The sequence below is a fragment of the Clupea harengus genome, chromosome 21 (genome assembly GCF_900700415.2).
Source record: "Clupea harengus chromosome 21, Ch_v2.0.2, whole genome shotgun sequence".
NCBI lineage: Eukaryota > Metazoa > Chordata > Actinopteri > Clupeiformes > Clupeidae > Clupea > Clupea harengus.
Genome location: NC_045172.1, coordinates 17,845,785 through 17,863,909, shown reverse-complemented (window position 1 = coordinate 17,863,909; position 18,125 = coordinate 17,845,785). Strand labels below are relative to the sequence as shown.

Here is an 18,125-nt window from a genome sequence, read left to right as displayed (position 1 = left end):
TTTCCTGTCACTAGCGCGCCGGTCGCCTCTGTGCGGCTGTGCTGCTTTACAGCTGTAATTGAGAGCCACTGAAAAACACTGTCTCTTGTTGATTGTTGGCTTCACAGAGGATTACTGTTGTGGCAGGTCCACTCAATACACATCGTAGCGAGGATTCTACTGAAGCTATGGTATTATGAATGCACCAAGGACATGTATGCAATCTGTTAGCCCAATTACATTTTATCAAGGACTACATGCGCTGGGACAATGTCAATAATATTTTTCACATTTTCAGCCAATGATCTGTAACCAAATAACAGCTTAGCTTGAACTACAGGTTCACAGGGACCGCCTGGGCATACCAGCACTATAGGGTTACATGGCATTTCATGTAATATATGTAATCTATCCACATATACAAAATGAGAGACAAACCTCTTCAATCAACCAATACAGCAGATCCTGCAGGCGCAACAGAGAATGAGATCTCGGATAAGAAATTAGTTTGTGCGTTGAGCACGAGGCCAGTGATTTATGAGGAATTTCAAATGAGGCTCTAAGTATGCTATAAGCACCACAGTGACGATAGGCTATCGCAGTAAGACTACAACAGACCATCTGGCTCATGGTCATATGCATTTTTTGGTCATATTACCACATCAGCCTGCACTAGCTCACAGCTAGAAAAGGCCACTGCGGCTTTTGTGTTCTTTTGTGTGTCCAATTGAACAACCACGTTTGGCTCTCACCTTAAGGGTCCGGGCGATGGGTCTCGTGAAGCCGCCCCCTCTCTAACAATACCCAGTGCAATAGCCACAATAGAAAACGGAGCAGAACGAAGCAGAATGGACAAAAACACAAAACAACTACAGAGATTTGAGTTCCTGAGGGGCCCCCATCACTGAGCGCACTCCAACCCAATCCTCTCTGAAGCAGCCCGGCATAGGGAGCGTCTCCTCTGCTCAACGCCGGCCGGTGGTCTCTCATTCACAGCCAATAATGATTAGGGATTATCCACCCAAGTCCTCCATTGCATCAGCATTCATTCTGTTTGCTCTATTTAAGAATGGTCAGGACTCTTTATATCCTGCTTCCCTCGTCCCACCCCCTTTCCCCAGAAGAACTCATTTAAGCATGGGTATTTTACAGATATGAGCAGATATATTTCATATTTGCTCATAGATCAAGTTTTATTGTACACCGTAGATCGCCCAAGGCCTTGTTTGCTTTCATTTACTCAAATGCTAAAGCTGATATCTAGCTGGGGATGGTGGTGAGATTGAGCTGCTTAGGAAGGAATAATGGAAGGGTTCTAGAATGGGGCCAGGACAGGGTAATGGAACTATGTGCGGCATGGCATGTTGTCTGAAAATGCAGGCCTTTAGTTTAGGATAGGAATCACTTTTATTAAAGAAATGTAATGGAACATACATTATATATCCCATAGCCCAGAGCAAGATTCATGTGCTTTTTTCCACGAGTTGACATCAACCTAAATGTTGTAAATACACAAACATGCACACTTACGATACACACATACAGTACACATATACAGAGTCATGCACATTAACAAAAAGACACACACACACACACACACACACACACACACACACACACATACATACATACAGACACAATCACGCAAACAACAACATGTCACATAAATATCACATATCATCCTTGAATTTCTTCATTCTCTTGAAAGCATTTGGCTTATCACTGCAGAAGGCTTTCGAAAAGAGCATTGATGACGTTTAGCCAATAAGACATGGCTGGCTTCACTTGATATGGCACATTGATTACGTCTTCTGAGCATGAACACTACGCAGCCAATCAGAACCCATCCCTGGAAATACAGGCGAAGTGAGAGTGAGGAGAAAATCCTGCACAATCAAATTGCACCCAGTGTTCCATCTGGGCCCACCTATTTTTAGGAAACACAGCGTGATTGTGCCATTCTTTTTATTGACAGAAAATACCAGCACAGATGACTTCATTTCGTAAAATTGCACCCTTCTCTCCTCAAGGACTGCACACAATGAGGCCAGCCTTGCTGTGTTCAAACGTGCGAAAACGACATTAATCCAGCCCAGACAAACCACATCCCCACAGAGTTAAGCCAGGGGAAAGGGGAAGAGGGAGGCGTTCATAAATGAAACAAATGTTTGTGCGGCGTGTGTTTTTGCTTGAGTTGTATCTTTTTTCTTTTTCTCTTTCCTACCTACAAATAATTGGCTGTTGAGCTGCAGGTGGAGGTGACCATCGGGGGGCGCTCTCCGTGTGGCCCCGGGCAGCAGGTCCACGTGCAGGGAGGCCTCCTTCACGTTGCGTTCGGCGCGCACGATGTGCCAGCGGTCGTCATTCAGTGGGGTGGGAGACTCCACCCGAACTTCCACCGGTCCGTTGCCCACGTCATAGGAGAACACCACCTCAATTGGGGCTGTGGAGGGGGAGAGAGGTGGTGGAAAAAAAGAGAGAGAGAGAGAGAGAGAGAGAGAGAGAGAGAGAGAGAGAGAGAGTGAGAGAGAGAGACAGAGAGAGAGAGAGAGAAAGGTGGAAAGAGAGACAGGGAGAGAGGTGGTGGAAAAAGAGAGAGAGAGACAGAGAGAGACAGAGAGAGAGAGAGAGAGAGAAACAGAAAGGAAGATGAATATTTGGCCTTTTTTGCTTCATAATTGGCATCTTCCCCCACGTAAATGTGATGCCCAGTAATACTGCTTAGAATTATTGATGGACTTTGCATTGCCACAGGACGTCTTAATTCTAACAGGGACTAGCATAACTTGTGTTACAAACTTCTAATGTGGGCATTGAATAGTTGCTAAAAGTAGGAGAAACCAGATTTTTTTATATTTTCCACGTCCATTCCATTTTTGGTTGCTTGTAAACAGCAATCTTAACTTTGAGCAAACACAGCAAAGAGTGCATTAGTACCAATACCTCATATGAACCTGAGGCAAACGTGCACTGATATATTCCTGTAGGGCACTTTACGTCTTCTTTCCATGCAAAAATCTATATCCACAAACAACCCAGTATGGTTCATTTCATCAATTTTCTCCCCCTACAAAACATTTGTCAAACTATGTTTTACTCATTCTGCTCCAATGCTCACAACGTCTCAATTTTGAAGTGCGTTTGCCAGCCCATCTGTAAGACCTGGTTGGATTTTAATAGATCTTAATGACGCGGAGCTCAGCAGTACAGAGACCAGAGCATCGTCTGTCATTCAGCTTGACTCTACGGGCAGGATCAACGCGGCGAAAGAAAAAAAATGCTGATCATGTGTTTGCCGATGGTTTTAGCATTCTGGGCACACAGCATCTCGCTGCCTCTTCTGACACTCAGCCACACACTGGGTGACTCTTACGAGGGACCTGGCACAGCACATACCACAGAAGAAAACACCGTGCTAAAATTGTTATAGATTTGCAGTTTACAGAGAATGCTATTACGCTATCTTTAATAGGTATTCAGCTGGGAACACAAGCAATAAAAAACACTGGATTGAAAAGCAAGCTCCCCATTGCTCTTGTACTTTTTGTTTTTGTATGTGTGTGTCTCTCTCTTTCTGTCTCCCTGTGTGTGTGTGTGTGTCTCCCTCTGTGTGTGTGTTTGTGTGTGTGTTTGTGTGTGTGTGTCTCCCTTCTGTGTGTGTGTGTTTGTGTGTGTGTGTGTCTCCCTCTGTGTGTGTGTGTGTCTCCCTCTGTGTGTGTGTTTGTGTCTGTGTGTCTCCCTTCTGTGTGTGTGTGTTTGTGTGTGTGTGTGTGTGTCTCCCTCTGTGTGTGTGTGTGTGTGTGTGTGTCTCCCTCTGTGTGTGTGTTTGTCTTTCTCTGTGTGTGTGTGTGTGTTCCTCTGTGTGTGTCTCTCCCTCTGTGTGTGTGTGTGTGTGTTTGTGTGTGTGTGTGTGTGTGTGTGTGTGTGTCTCCCTCAGTGTGTGTGCTTGTGTGGCTGTGGTGGTGTTTCTGAAGTGACCCATACATTTTTCATCGGGCCTGATCCTGCTTCTGCTCTCAGTATGTAATGGGGGCTCTAATTTGTCTGTAACAGGTCACAGATTCATCATCGCCGAAGAACAGGAAGGCTAACCCTATATGGTCTTCACATACACAACTCTCATCCATCATTTGTATAGCGGGGCGATAAGAGCACTCCCAGGCACTTAGCCACTTTTGTTTGCACAATACGAAAACCAAGAGGCTGCTTCCACGCCGCAACGCGGAATTTCTCTGCAGCAGTGACTCTATGGAGACTCCGTAGCGACTGGTTGCCTGGAGACCAGAGACCCGCTTCTGGTGACAAGGGGGGCAAACAAAACGACGCCGGAGCTCAATACGAATGTGTACACGAGACTAAGACCTGGGGAAAAGAGAGTGAAGCAGTTGAACTTTCAGACGTGTTCAAAATGCATCACATCTCTTTACAGTGAGTAATAATGGTGGTTGCCGAGCAATGGCCCAGGGGAGCACTGGCTCACGACAGCTCCGCATTAACCTAAGCGATCTGCGAGATGCAGGAGAGGGGGTTCGACCTTTGTGAGTGCTGGTTTTCATCCGAGAGTGGGCAGGTCTAAGCTGCGGCAGATGGTAAATAACTGGCACATGCACTGACTATTAACACCAGGCAGCTCATGACACACACACACCACAAATGCTGGCGCCAGTGTTGAGGTGGTGACACCACCAATGCCACGCTCAAGAAAAACGTTAGCATAGCTACGTCAGTTATGGGCCAGTTTGTTAAAAATCGGTATGCTAAGTTTAATAATGAATTAACATGACAACGCAAACGTAGCCGATAACACATGCATGCCGGTATTTAACCCTGTTACGATAATCTACTCACAGCTTAGTTCGATCCGAATGAAGTCTTTGATGCCCAGGTTCTCCAGAAACACGCCAGAGGCAGCGCTGGTCTTGAACAGGAAGGAGATGTCGGCGCTCAGCTCGCCGTGAAAGGTGGGGAAGTGCAGGTACGACGTCTCTTTGTTGAAGTAGGCAGAGTTCCAGAAGTTCACTTTTGAAAGAGCACATTTGGCATTCATGGGAAAAAAATTATTCAGCACTGGGTAATCCAGGCACAGACAGTAAACCTCCTCCCAAATATTTTTGTGTCAGCTATCTGGATTTGCCAATTAGACTTTTTTATTCACAAGTGAAATCTGCTGGCTCAGCACAAGGGTAAAATCAAAGTCATGGCAGGAGGTTTTACCTCTAAGCCTGACCTTTTCTACATCAGTTCATTGCACAGGAAAGGCATTGATATCTTTGCTTGAGCTGAAGAGTGTGACCTTGCTGTTGCTGAACAAAAAGGTTATCCTCAGGCACTATCTCACTATGGGCGGCGTATGCCCATATCACTCCTGGTACTCTCACACTATGGGTGGTGTATGCCCATATCACTCTTGGTACTCTCAGACTGTGGGTGGTTTATGCCCATAACACTCTTGGTACTCCCACACTATGGGTGGTGTATGCCCATATCACTCTCTCACACTATGGGTGGTGTATGCCCATAACACTCTTGGTACTCTCACACTATGGGTGGTGTATGCCCATATCACTCTCCCACACTATGGGTGGTGTATGCCCATATCACTCTCTCACACTATGGGTGGTGTATGCCCATAACACTCTTGGTACTCTCACACTATGGGTGGTGTATGCCCATATCACTCTCCCACACTATGGGTGGTGTATGCCCATATCACTCTCTCACACTATGGGTGGTGTATGCCCATAACACTCCTGGTACTCTCAGACTGTGGGTGGTTTATGCCCATATCACTCCTGGTACTCTCACACTATGGGTGGTGTATGCCCATATCACTCCTGGTACTCTCAGACTGTGGGTGGTTTATGCCCATATCACTCCTGGTACTCTCACACTGTGGGTGGTTTATGCCCATATCACTCTCTCACACTATGGGTGGTGTATGCCCATATCACTCCTGGTACTCTCACACTATGGGTGTATGGGCATGTAAACTGGTGGTAAAGTTCTACCCTGTGTATGGTGCACAGGCAACCCCTCCATGAAAAAATGGCAGGGAGCCTTCAGCCGATGAAGTACAGGGGAGATGAGGCAGGGCCTCGAGCCTCCATGGGGCATATCTCAGATACTTTCTGTTATTAATTCAGCTACAGAACTGACTTCACTATCTGTGCTTGCATGTCCTGTGTGGTATAGTGTGCTCGGCCTGGATTGCAACTATCTTTATCATTAGCTTGATTCTTCTCAGGTGGCCCTAAGGCAGAATCTGTGCAGCACTCCGTGGCTGATATTGTCCCAGACGCTGCGCTTTAGGCATGCTGAAAGGAAAATTGAGGAACAGGCTTTGACAAATCCTTTGTGCTTAGAGACAAACCGCAATCAGCTGGGAGATGGAGGCAAATTAGTTTCCACCACTCTAACTGGCGAACGAGATGTGTGATGGTTTGTGGCGGAATACATTGTGCGGGCGGCGGAGTACTTACAGTCACCGTAGCACTGCAGGGCTCCCACTCGGTACGCAGCCTCTGAGCCAGGTCTGCTCAAGTCCCCGACAGCGATGCCCCGCACAGGTAAATGCTCCTTATGAGAGAGACGGCCTGTGTCATTAGCCCTGTGGTTCCAGAATCAGAGAGAGAGAGAAAGAAAGAGAGAGAAAAAAAACCAAGAAAGACTCTTCAATCAGTCTTGGCACCACCTCCTGCCAGAGATGACTAAAATAACCTTGTTTTTTTTATTATTATTATAAAAGAGCAGGGAGGAAAAAAGTGCATGCTGAAGAAGCCGATGAGGTCATTCTCTGGGTGCGATTAAATATTCATAGGCAAGGCAGATCAGGAGCTGTAAAAATAGATGCCTTATGTGCAGAATGTTTGGCACATATTCAGAAGCGAGTGAAAGATAGAGATAGAGATAGAGGGGGAGAGGGGGGAATTAGGAAGGGAGAGAGGGAGGGAGGGTAGAGGAGTTGTAGGGAGGATGATTGTAGTGGTTACCAATCGACTCCATCGGCATCGCAGTTGCACGAGTGCTCGGAATTGACGCAGTTCTCCCGCAGGCCACAGGCGCACTGCTGGCTACCTGGCGAAGCGCCGCCCCAGTAGGTCTGCGCCTCCCCGGCCCCGTCCATCCACCACGTGTACGGAGCACCCACTGAAAAAAAAAACCACCACCAAATACACATGAATTATTGACGGCTGATTCACTGCCAAGGCTCACGCATGTTTAAGGAGAATTTTTAAAAAGTGGCCATTACTATTTCATAGGGACCTCAAACCAGAGCTCTGCCAAATGCGGGTGCATGTGAGGTGCACATTGCATGACTCACGCAGATATGATGAATGTTCGAGAGGACACAGCTTGTGACAAGAAACAGATGTGCCCATCCAGGCACTGCAGCCAGTACACACAGAAGCTGAGTGCGAAGATGGGCGTGAAGCATAAAATCTGACGGCAGACGGCTCGGGATTAAACCGAGAACCGGAGCTACTTCTTTCAAATGAGGAGGGGAAAAGAGATTGGCATTGATTCGCTAGCCCATCACTTGTCTGCTCACGTTCATCCATCTCAACTTGTCTGTCTTAGAATTTAGCCGACACAGGCGCAGAGCACTTGGTCTCATTATTCTTCATTTGACATTTGGAGACATTATTTATTTACGTTTGACACTGTTTTCCTCTCCTCTCTTCTGGGCCAGCCCTAATGAGACAGCTAATGGACAGCAATTATACAACGAAGCTGCATGCCGCTGCGTAGCACGTATGTTTGAGGAACTGAGAAGAACAATTATCGTCGCTAATGAACAGCAAATCTGCAGCATACGTTTAAATCAAACAATGATGCAAGGTGCTACCTAGATAAAAGCAAATACGCTGCAAAAGTCAATCAAACAGACAAACAAAAAAGTGTGCTCTGCTCCTGCACAGCACAGCAAGGAAGAGCAGATTAAGAGAAAGGCTAAATTAGTTTGCAACAAAGAGCATAATAATCAATTTGCACTGTCTGCTTAAGCTTTCGTGAGGGCGGCAAACTTGCGCTAGATGTAGGGAGGTTTTAATAAGCGTGACCTTTACTGAGGAGGGTGGATCAATACTCTTAATAAAAAGGGCTTACCAGGTGTGTTTAAGAGGCGTGACTTTTTGCAGTGGTAGGAAAGTTCCTGCTCGCAGTGCTCAGCCTTGGTAATTATCGCCCGAAGCTGTTCCGCGTCGGCGGGATAGTTAAAGTAGGCTAAATGCTGATTTATCCCAGAGGACGATTTTAATTTGGTTAGCTCTGTGTTATTGTGTTGGATCACCATCCATGTTTTATCTGCAAAGGGAAGAGCAACAAAGATTGAGAGAGAGAGAGAGAGAGAGAGAGAGAGGGAGGGGGCACGAGGGTAGAGAGAGAGGGAGGGGGGTAGAGTGTGTGAGTGTGTGGGAAAGACAAGGGATCATTATACATAATTATGCAAATGATAAACAGATAGTGGGGAAATCATTGCGAGGATGAGACGCTTCCGATAAAAGTGCAGCGGCTGCTTCACAGGATCACGAGGCGACTCAATGACCCACACAGCCAGACACAACTCAATCTGGAGTAACTGCAAGCTATTATGGATGTCATAATAATGTCTGCATTAGTCCTTTGAAAAATACATTGTTAGGTACAGGGTATATGTTTTACGATAGTCTTCAAAACCACAATGAGATCAGATTATGTTGTAATTGTATGATGCCCTCAAGTAACTGATAGTATAACAAAGCTTGGTAATTGCATGGATATAATTTAGCTAAACAGAGCAAACGATGCTTGCAGGTTTCTGTCCCCACAAGGGATGCAAAGAAATACATGCATTGATTGCTTTCACTTTGGTGAACAGGACACAGCAAAGCAAAGACTACACAAAAAAGCGAAATATACTACTGTATATTTAATCTCATAATATGTCATACTGTATATTTCATCTCATACTGTCTGTTATACTGTATATCAATCTAATAATATCTGTCATACTGTATATTTAATCTCATACTATCTGTTATACTGTATATGTTGTGATCTTGAAATGATGAATTCATAGTATGACATGTACCTGTCATATTGCAGTAGATTCTCTGTGGGTTGATAGGGCCACTCCCATCAACATCGATGTGGTAAAACTCTGAAGTGTTTCCCTTGTGCTTGTAAGCCTCACAGGACTGCTCATAAATGGCTGCAGAGGTAAATAGAAATACAATAGCCAAGGTCAAGCGCTATTAATTTTACCATTTCAATAAACCAAGATAGGGGAGAAAAGTAAACACTCAATTGAACAACGGAGCCAACTTTTCTCACCCTGAGTGGAGTGTATTTATGAATGCTGGCCATAGCACAGAAAATAAACATTTACTATTTCATGGAAGAGGGAATCCTGTTTAAAAAAAAAAAATCTTCTGAAGTACCTTGAGCGAATTAATAGTGCTCGTCAAATTTTTAAAGGCTGCCTTTACAAGCCCACTCTGTCTCATTCAATATAGATGAGTATTGATTTCCTACTAATGCACTAGAATGGCCAATGTCTTGGGTTTCCAACAACCTTCTTATCTCCACAGACCCCTTGTAACAAAGTTCACGGATGACTGGACACAAGTGTGATTAACTCAGGTATTTAATGAAGAAAGTTGGGAACACAAACTGAAAACAGGAGGAATTATCAACAAGGAATCAGGGAACTAACAGATCAAAACTGGCTTATACTCTGAAAATTAATAACAGGCAAACAGAGCTTGGCATACATTCAAACAGACAGTAGACTTCGCAAAGAGAAACAAAACTCAGGGATTTAAATAGGCTACAAATGGAGACGGATGCAGAAGATAATCAGTGATCAGGCCGGTGATTAGTAGATCAGTGACGGTGACTGTGAATGGCTGGAACTGACGAGAAGGCAGGTGATGTCGTTGAGGTCAATACACTCGTAGGTGAGCAGCAAGAAAGCTCCTAGCTGACTGCGAATCACCATGTGCAGAAGTATCATGGATGAGGAGAGAACTTCGGAATGCTGGTGAGAGTTCTCTCCCATGGTGTGTAGGCCAACAACACTGTTTGGTGATTGCAAAGTTCAGCTTTGCTGGCCTCCACAGAGTTCTGGCCCATAATATTATATATATGCCTCAGTAATGAATTTAAGTGCTTTTCCCGAAGCGCATTCAATGCTTTCTGAACAAAATATGTCCAGTGACTAAGAGAGAATAGGTGGATACTACTGCATAACACTCTCCTAACAACTTGGAAGAGACGAGAGTGTCAGTGTGGTGCTGCGAATAGCAGATGGATTCTTATGACATGGCAAAAGATGCACCTCTTCAGCAATCACTGTTCCCTCTGTCATTATGGGAAATGACTAAGGTACAGCTGGGCTGTCAACTTTCACGATGACAACCTTCATGGAATAAATTATGTGGGATAGAGGGTTAGTGTCTGTGCCTTATAGGTCCGCGTGGAAGTTTTGCGAAAGGAAATTACATTGTACCGGAACAATGCTGTGATGATTGTTTTTATTCTCTCTTCCCCCTTCCTAATAATCATAGGCAATTTTACATACTACAAATTGTAAAGCGTATCAGTGAAACTGGTGTGACAGGCATAAATTAGCAAACATGAAATGGGAAAACGTTCGATGACAAGAAGTCCATAAAAGCCATAGCACTCCTATCGTATAAGCTCCTTACACTTTCAGAAAGGATTCACAGCTTCAGTAAACTACACTCAAAATCCTCTCTCCTACTCTTCCTGAAATGGTTTCAGACAAATTTCTGATGGCTGAAGGTCTAAACATAAACGTAATTGCAGAGACCGAAAGAAAGAATGGGTGAGCTCGGCTCCTCTCTGTTAGCCTCTCACTCTCCCGTCCGCTCGAGTGTGAAAGCGTTAAACGGCCGAGCGATTAGAGTTGACTGACAAGTGCTTCATTTCGCAGGAATGTGTTCCTCACAATTTCAGATGACACTGGACTTGGAGAGCCCCCTTTTTATCGCATCATTAAAGGTTCTTTCTTAATCCCCATCAATGCCAGAGCTTTGTCAAAGTCGGCTTTGCCTCTGTGGGTATTGCGGCTTCACAGAGATAAGCATTTGACCTTGAGTCCCTTTTAGCTGCTGGGAGGCTGCTTTGTTTAAGGGACAAACACAGTTGCTCACACAATACCAGCCTCTTTGGTTTAGATTTGGTCTGCTAAAGGACAGGATTCTCCATGTATTCTCTTTCATTCACTGGGTTGACCACTTCTCAAATCACTGCATGTCCTTTGACCTTTGTAGAGAAACTGTGGATGGCTTTGAAGAATCCATAGTGTGTTCTTTAGCTCTCTTCATTATTTTAATGCAAATCTGAAAGGGCCATTGAGGGGTTTAAAGACTTGTTATTGGTTGATAACGCATTCTTCTGTGGGAACCACTCTTTGTAGGACATTCACCTTTTTCAGAGAGCTCATGCGGTTCCCTTCTGTATAGGGATGTAAACTCCACAAAAGTCTAGTTCACTAGGAAGTGTCGTGAGACATCCCAAGGCACGGTGACAGCCAAATGCTCACCAGAGAAGACTTCTAACCCACTATCTGCGTCTCAGGCCCTTTCCCAAACCGGTCCCTAGACATTACCCCTTCATCACAGAGTGCCTCTCTGCATAGTCACACTGGCATCTGCATGTGGTACTCCAAATCAGGTCATGGAGAGGAGAGGGGGGATAAACAGGTAAAGTGAGGGATACCCTTGGCTCTCTCGACTGGAAGCATGAGGCATCTGTCACCATGACTACTGATGAACGCCTTGCTCACAGCATGGCATGCACAGCTGTTTTGTCATGTGCAGTCATTTTCTATTCTAAGCCTAATTAACTACATTGTCTTCTCAGTTGTCCCAGTAAGTTCTTAAAATCCACAAAAAGTGTAGGCCTATATGCCTGAAATTATTTATTGTAATTTTTCACTCTACAAGGTTATTATAGGTTTCCATTTTTAAATTCAAAATTATTTTTGTTGTTTGTTGTTTTTAATCTGAATTTTAGTTTGAGTTATTTTCACCAGTGGTGTCATTAGTTTCAGTTTAGTGTTAATTTCATGGACTCATTTCTATTTTGTTTTAGTTTTAGTAATTTTACTTAAGGACAGGATTAGTGCGGCGTGAAAAATAATGTACTTATCATTGAAGATATCACCATTTCAAGACTAAATGTAACTAACGTATGCAATAGGCTACATTTGTTTCAGACTGAAAGCCTGTTAAAGATGCAGTCCACGATTTGGTTTTGCAAAAGGTTGTTCAATAGCCAATCAAATTCCACCTCTCCCTTAAATGCTCCTGAAGCGCCTTGTTGATTGGCTGGGAATGTGTATAGCTTGGTCTGGGCCATTATGTTTGCTTTCCATTTACAGAGCCAGGACTGGGCTATGAACACTGGAGTTTTTCTGAGTACACACACTGAACGTACACCTAGAGGACCATTGAGGAGCAATTTCTGAATTTGACTGAATTTGAATATATATAAATATAAATAAATATTTCAACCATTTACTTCAGGCAAACAATATGACATGGGTTTTCACGCTACATCCTTTCCCATGGATAATGTGTATTCACGTTGATGGTAACATTGAAGGTCAACTTTGGGGGATGTTCCTCTTTGATTACCTGAATTTACCATGCATTCGCTTGCACTCACATGTTTTTTCCCTGACATATCTGACTTCTTCACTTGATAATAACTACTACTACTTCCATAAGTTAGTGAGTGTCGGTCCAGACAATTTTTTGTCTTTTTCAAATTAATTTTTTTAGCAATCATTATTAGTTTCGTTTGGGTTTAATTTTACACTTTTTCTTCAAGTAAATTATTTTATTTCAATTTTGCAAAAATTTCTCAAAACCATTTATTTTTGTCTTAGTTAGTAGTGCGTCTTAGTTTTAGCGTACGACAAAAACACTGCTCTATGTGCGCACTAATTGACAAAAAGTGATACATTCAACCTTGTTACTATAGTGATTTTCTACGAAGCCGAACAATGCTAAGGCAACACATTTGCTTGACTCTTCATGACATTTTCCAGATTGGGCAGATGGGATACTGGTGTGACGCTTCCTCCACTACGCTCCACGTGTTGTGTTCCCGTGGAGCGTTGTTGTGGAAGGCAGCACAGACGCTCGCTGTTTGAGGATTTTACAGCCCACTTGCCTCCCCCACTAATTGGTTTGGGATGGCCCTTAATGAGGTAGACCTACTACACGACACACAAATGGAGGCGGTGTGAGGACAGGAGTAAGAGGGGGCGGAATGAGATGGAACCTGAGATTGAACCTGATTCTGATTCTGATAGAGCTGTTGTACTGCTGTTGTTCCATTGTGTTGTCAGTTACTGGGTTCTCATTGACTCTCACTGAATGTGTAATTGTGTAATAAAATTGCATTTGTTTTCAGTTGTCTTCATTAACACAATCTAAGGTTAGTTAACTAAAACAGCCTTTTTTGGGTTTCTAACTTTAAATATTAGATCTTCAATATGTTTATTGGAAGTGCGTGCTGAAAACAGCGTATTCTATAGTTTGGTGCAACAATACAGACACATGGTTTGGTAGGACTGGTATAGGCCTTACAGCTGTGGCAGGTGGCTCCTTTGTATCCTGTGTGGGAGCAGTTGCAGTGGAAGGTATTCCAAGACTGCGTGCATTTCCCTCCATGTTCACAATAGCTGATAGAGCACCTGCAAGACAAACAGAAGCATATAGATTATTATTATTGACCAGGCTGGACATCTCATGTGGACATGAGGAAATGCAGAAAGATAGACAAACACACAACTCACACTCCAGTCTGAAGGCCGTGCCTAAAGCCCTTTTTATTCCCTTCGTCATTCAGAATTCACAAGCTTCATGAATTTGGTACAAAAGTTCACTCTTTACTAGAGGGCACAACTGAATAAACCATATAGCCTGAGATGAATATCAAGTATAAAACAAAACAAAAAAACACACTTTTATTCAGTTTCTTATCTCGCCTGCTGCCCTTTAAATTTGATTGCAAAATCCGGCAACAAAACATAAGATTACTCTCGAAATCTGCATGTTAAGAGCGGGAATGCTAATATATGATACTGACATGTTATACATTTACAATACAAGTTGCTGCAATGTGTAATTACATGTAATTATACATGTAATGTAATTTCAATTTATGTCCATGAAGTAACTCTTTGCTTTAACTTATGTATACACTGTAAAGGGACTTTGAGCTGTGGACTGTGATATCTGTTTTACCATAGGGTCCTGCTGATTGGTTTAATGTATAGATGTGTATTATTTTAGGCAAAATATCTGTACTATCCTCTATCGCCCCATCCCTAACACGCATGGTGGAAGTGACGGGTTTAGAGCAATTTGTTTAGAACGAGGCCAGTGGCCGAACGCCACATGAACTGACTGCAGATGACGTTAGATTAGAAGAGAAAAAAATATTAGTGTATGGTAAATGGCAACCTTTTATCTGAAATGTTTCTTTCATTTTACATTTTAAAAATGTCTGCCTGCTGAAAGCCACTTAGCATTGAAGGCACTGACATACAAGCACCACTATGCACTCCCCCTCAATCCCTTCAAACACTGAAAAGTTTAATAGCCGTAGTGCCTCGGAAATATTTTACTGATTCATTGACTCGAGATGGAAAAGAGCGCCAGTGCATTTTAAAGATTTAGATTTAGACATTTAAAAGCTGAAAGCATTGTACAATTATTCCTATATTTTGCTTTACATCTGCAAATAATTATCCTTGCAAATAGAGAAATAAATAAATAGGTATATACAGTAAATAAAGACTTAAATAAGAATAATACCATTTGTATTATATCACCTTATGAAGAAAGTGTCCATCCTCCACCGTCTTATAGACGCAATTTAAAATTCATCAAATTCAAGTCACTAATCCATCCCACCCCCCTATATCTGCTGACCATGCTGTGAATGGAATTGAATCCCTTAATATGGACTACCTATATATTTGGAAAAGATACCTTTCCCTATAATGTTCAACCCTCATACTGGCATTTCAGATCAATGGTCCCATCTAAGAATCTAAGAATATCACCTAAATACGAGTGCAAAACACTAAATGGGTATTACATTGCCATTACATGTTCATTAGTCCATTGTGGTCTGTGATTGTAGACAGCCATTGTGTGAGCCAGAGGAAACATTATTTAAATGACATAAAATCACATAAAACAGCCAAAATGGCGAAATAGGCATCTTGGAAAAATCATATTCCAGTGTATAATTTAATCCATTTATTTCACAACTTTTTATTCGCACTTTAGGGTATTTCATTCATGTTTTTTTTAAATGTTTTTACAGTTTATCTGCCATATGCTTGTTTTATGCTTGTGCTCTGACTCAATTTTATGATCTCCAATTTATATAATCTGTTCAAATTCCTCCATAAATAGAGCGTATTATACTGTAACTATTATTCCAGTAGCTGTAGCCTCTCATGAGCAATATACTGTGATCGATTGTGCATCTGTGCAGGAGTCTTCAGCTGAGGGCTGAGAAAGAGAGAACCCGATCTGCTTGAATCAGTGAGAGAGGACAAATGCGGGGCTCGACTTCACCAGGTGCGAGCGATATAGATTTACTGGGAACAGGGAATCTGTGCTGCGCCGCTCCGAGCTGAGCTGTGTGCAGTGCTGAGCGGTGCTCTCTGGCTCGACCACTGTCAGGTGTCTGTTTCACCGCTGGCTGGGTTCCCAGCACTGATCCCAGCACAGATCTATTGAGTTGCATCATGGGAAGCTGCGGGTGGTGGGGTGTGTGAGTGGGGCTTGGGGGGCGGGGTCCCCTGGCAGAGAACTGGCGCTGAGAGAACTCAGAGCTGAGTGTTGGGTTCAGCCAGGGGGATGCAACGACACCGGCTTACAGAGAGGGGACCTGAAGGGGGTGAGTCATCTTATACGCGTAAAGGATGACCTTTGTGCAGGTTGGCAAACACTTACACACACACACACACACTCAGAGAAACTGACACACATTCAGAGAAACCAAGACACACACACACACACACACACACACACACACACACTCAGAGAAACCAACACACATTCAGAGAAACCAACACACACATACACACCCCGACACAAAAGCGCACAGACACATGGACACATAAACACACACACTTGTTTTCAAATTGCATTAGAAAATGTGATCTGATGTTGCTGGCCTAGCTATATCCCTATCTGAGGGATACCTGAGATACTGAAGTAAAGGCTTATGACAGTATGGTGTGTTGCACTGTGTTAACACGGCGAAGAATGATGGGCTGGAGATTCATCAGGATAACATGAAAGGATGGGATGGACAGGTGAGGTGAGGTGGAGTCTGAAATGCATGTGGACAGTCGGTACAGCCAAATAGATGCAAGCTGAGAGAACAAGGCTTCAGTTCAAAGGAAGTGAAAGGGAAAGACAGTTAAACAAGCTGTCCTATCTTGCTACCATGCTGCTAGCCAAGCACCACAGAATGCAGTGTCTTCTCTTATAAGTACTGAATTCTGTAGAGCGATCGCACGCACACATGCACGCACACGCACACACACACTAGGGATGCAACGGTATATTGTCGAACTGTTTGGTACGCCCCATACAGTTCAATACGCACATGTGAACCTGTCAGAATTTCCCTGGAGCCTATCAGCGCTCTTTATGCAAAAAGGAGCTGGAGAAGAGAGGGGAAACTAAAAACAAAATGATCTTAGCTCCAACTTGACACTGGTGAACGCTAGCTAGACAGAGAGAAGCCACATCTTCGAAATCCGCTGTGCGGGAACGTTTTGGATTCAGCGTTCAATACGATGACGAGGATAAGAGGACTGTAAACAAAGAAGAGTCTGCACACATTGCTTTGCCACTGTTGGCTACTCGAGTGGAAACAGTTCTGACATGATGTCTCATTTACGTCGCCTTCACTCTGCCCTATACCAGGGAGAGCAAGGGGAGTTCACTTGTTAGCGAAAACACAACAATCTCCCACTGTTGCCTTCCAACAATAATTTGTGACAGATAAAAAAGAAAAGAAAAGAAAAAAGAAACCTGAGCGGCACTCGGAGAGCGCAGAAAAAAAATATGTACAACTACAGCAAATTTTGCAGACATTTAGAGCCGATTAACTTTCAGTTCCAAACCTGACATATAAACCACTGAAGGTTGAAATAAGACAGGTTTCTTTAGTGATTTTAGTGAAAAAGTAATTTGCATTGAAATGTGCGTGCTTATTGGCAAAATATCAATGTAGTTTTTCCTCTATTACGGGTGTATATATAAGTCATGTTTTTAGTCCATTGTATTTTGAGTGACACAGTAGTCTAGAGCATTTCCTGTAGTTATGGCAGCACAAGTCACTTTTGGGTGAGGTGTGAAGTGTTTTGGTGGTTGTAGCCCATTTTGCACGGAACCTTAACTGCGGTATCATGTGCATGTCTATTGGCAAAATATCAATGTAGTTGTCACTGAGGAGATGTAAGTCATGGGCTCTCAATGAGAGCAACTGGCCCAATGCAACTACAGACATCTACCACACTCAATAGTGGTATCTACAATCTACAGTACTGTGACAAGCTAACTAACAGATCAAAAAAGTCTGTTCCTGGCATCATGATTGCTGCTTGCATTGAAATAGGTGTGTAATATGGGGGATTGTAGGGGTGGATAAGATATTGTAAAGATTCAAGGTAAGGAGAGAATGTTTTTTTTTTTTACAGGAGTCTTCTAGTGGTAGTATCCTGAGCTTGTGTTTTAGTTACTGTACTGGAAATGAAAAACATCTGCACTCTTTTTATTCTACTATAGTATACCACAGAAATAGTAGCGCAGAGCTGTCATGAAGCATATTTCAGATGTACTTGTTTGGTATAACAATATGTACTGTAAAGAGTTTTTTCTTTCGTTTTGTTTCTTACACTGATCTATGCAAAAATAGAGGACACGGCAACACATAGTATATGTATGTTTCAATGCTTCAAGTTGTTTCTCTTTTTAGTCCATTGTATTTTGAGTGACACAGTAGTATTGCTAGGTGAGAGCATTTTCTATAGTTAACTGATGTGCTCAGGTGCGTGTTTGTAAAACACACTGTGTGAAGGGTTTTGAAAAAGT

At 43.2% G+C, this 18,125-nt stretch overlaps 1 protein-coding gene across 2 annotated transcripts in view; it reads right to left on the bottom strand.

Moving 5' to 3' along the window:
* cntnap3 (contactin associated protein family member 3) overlaps positions 1 to 18,125 on the bottom strand; it is an 89,318-nt gene that overhangs the window by 10,595 nt on the left and 60,598 nt on the right. For both annotated transcript variants that reach the window (XM_031559062.2, XM_031559060.2), the window contains exons 11-17: positions 13,584 to 13,690; positions 9,050 to 9,169; positions 8,086 to 8,283; positions 6,969 to 7,125; positions 6,459 to 6,586; positions 4,828 to 4,998; positions 2,204 to 2,422 (exon numbers count right to left, since the gene is read on the bottom strand). In XM_031559062.2, the coding sequence (XP_031414922.1) occupies positions 2,204 to 2,422; positions 4,828 to 4,998; positions 6,459 to 6,586; positions 6,969 to 7,125; positions 8,086 to 8,283; positions 9,050 to 9,169; positions 13,584 to 13,690 (1,100 nt within the window). The remainder of the gene's footprint in view (positions 1 to 2,203; positions 2,423 to 4,827; positions 4,999 to 6,458; positions 6,587 to 6,968; positions 7,126 to 8,085; positions 8,284 to 9,049; positions 9,170 to 13,583; positions 13,691 to 18,125) is intronic.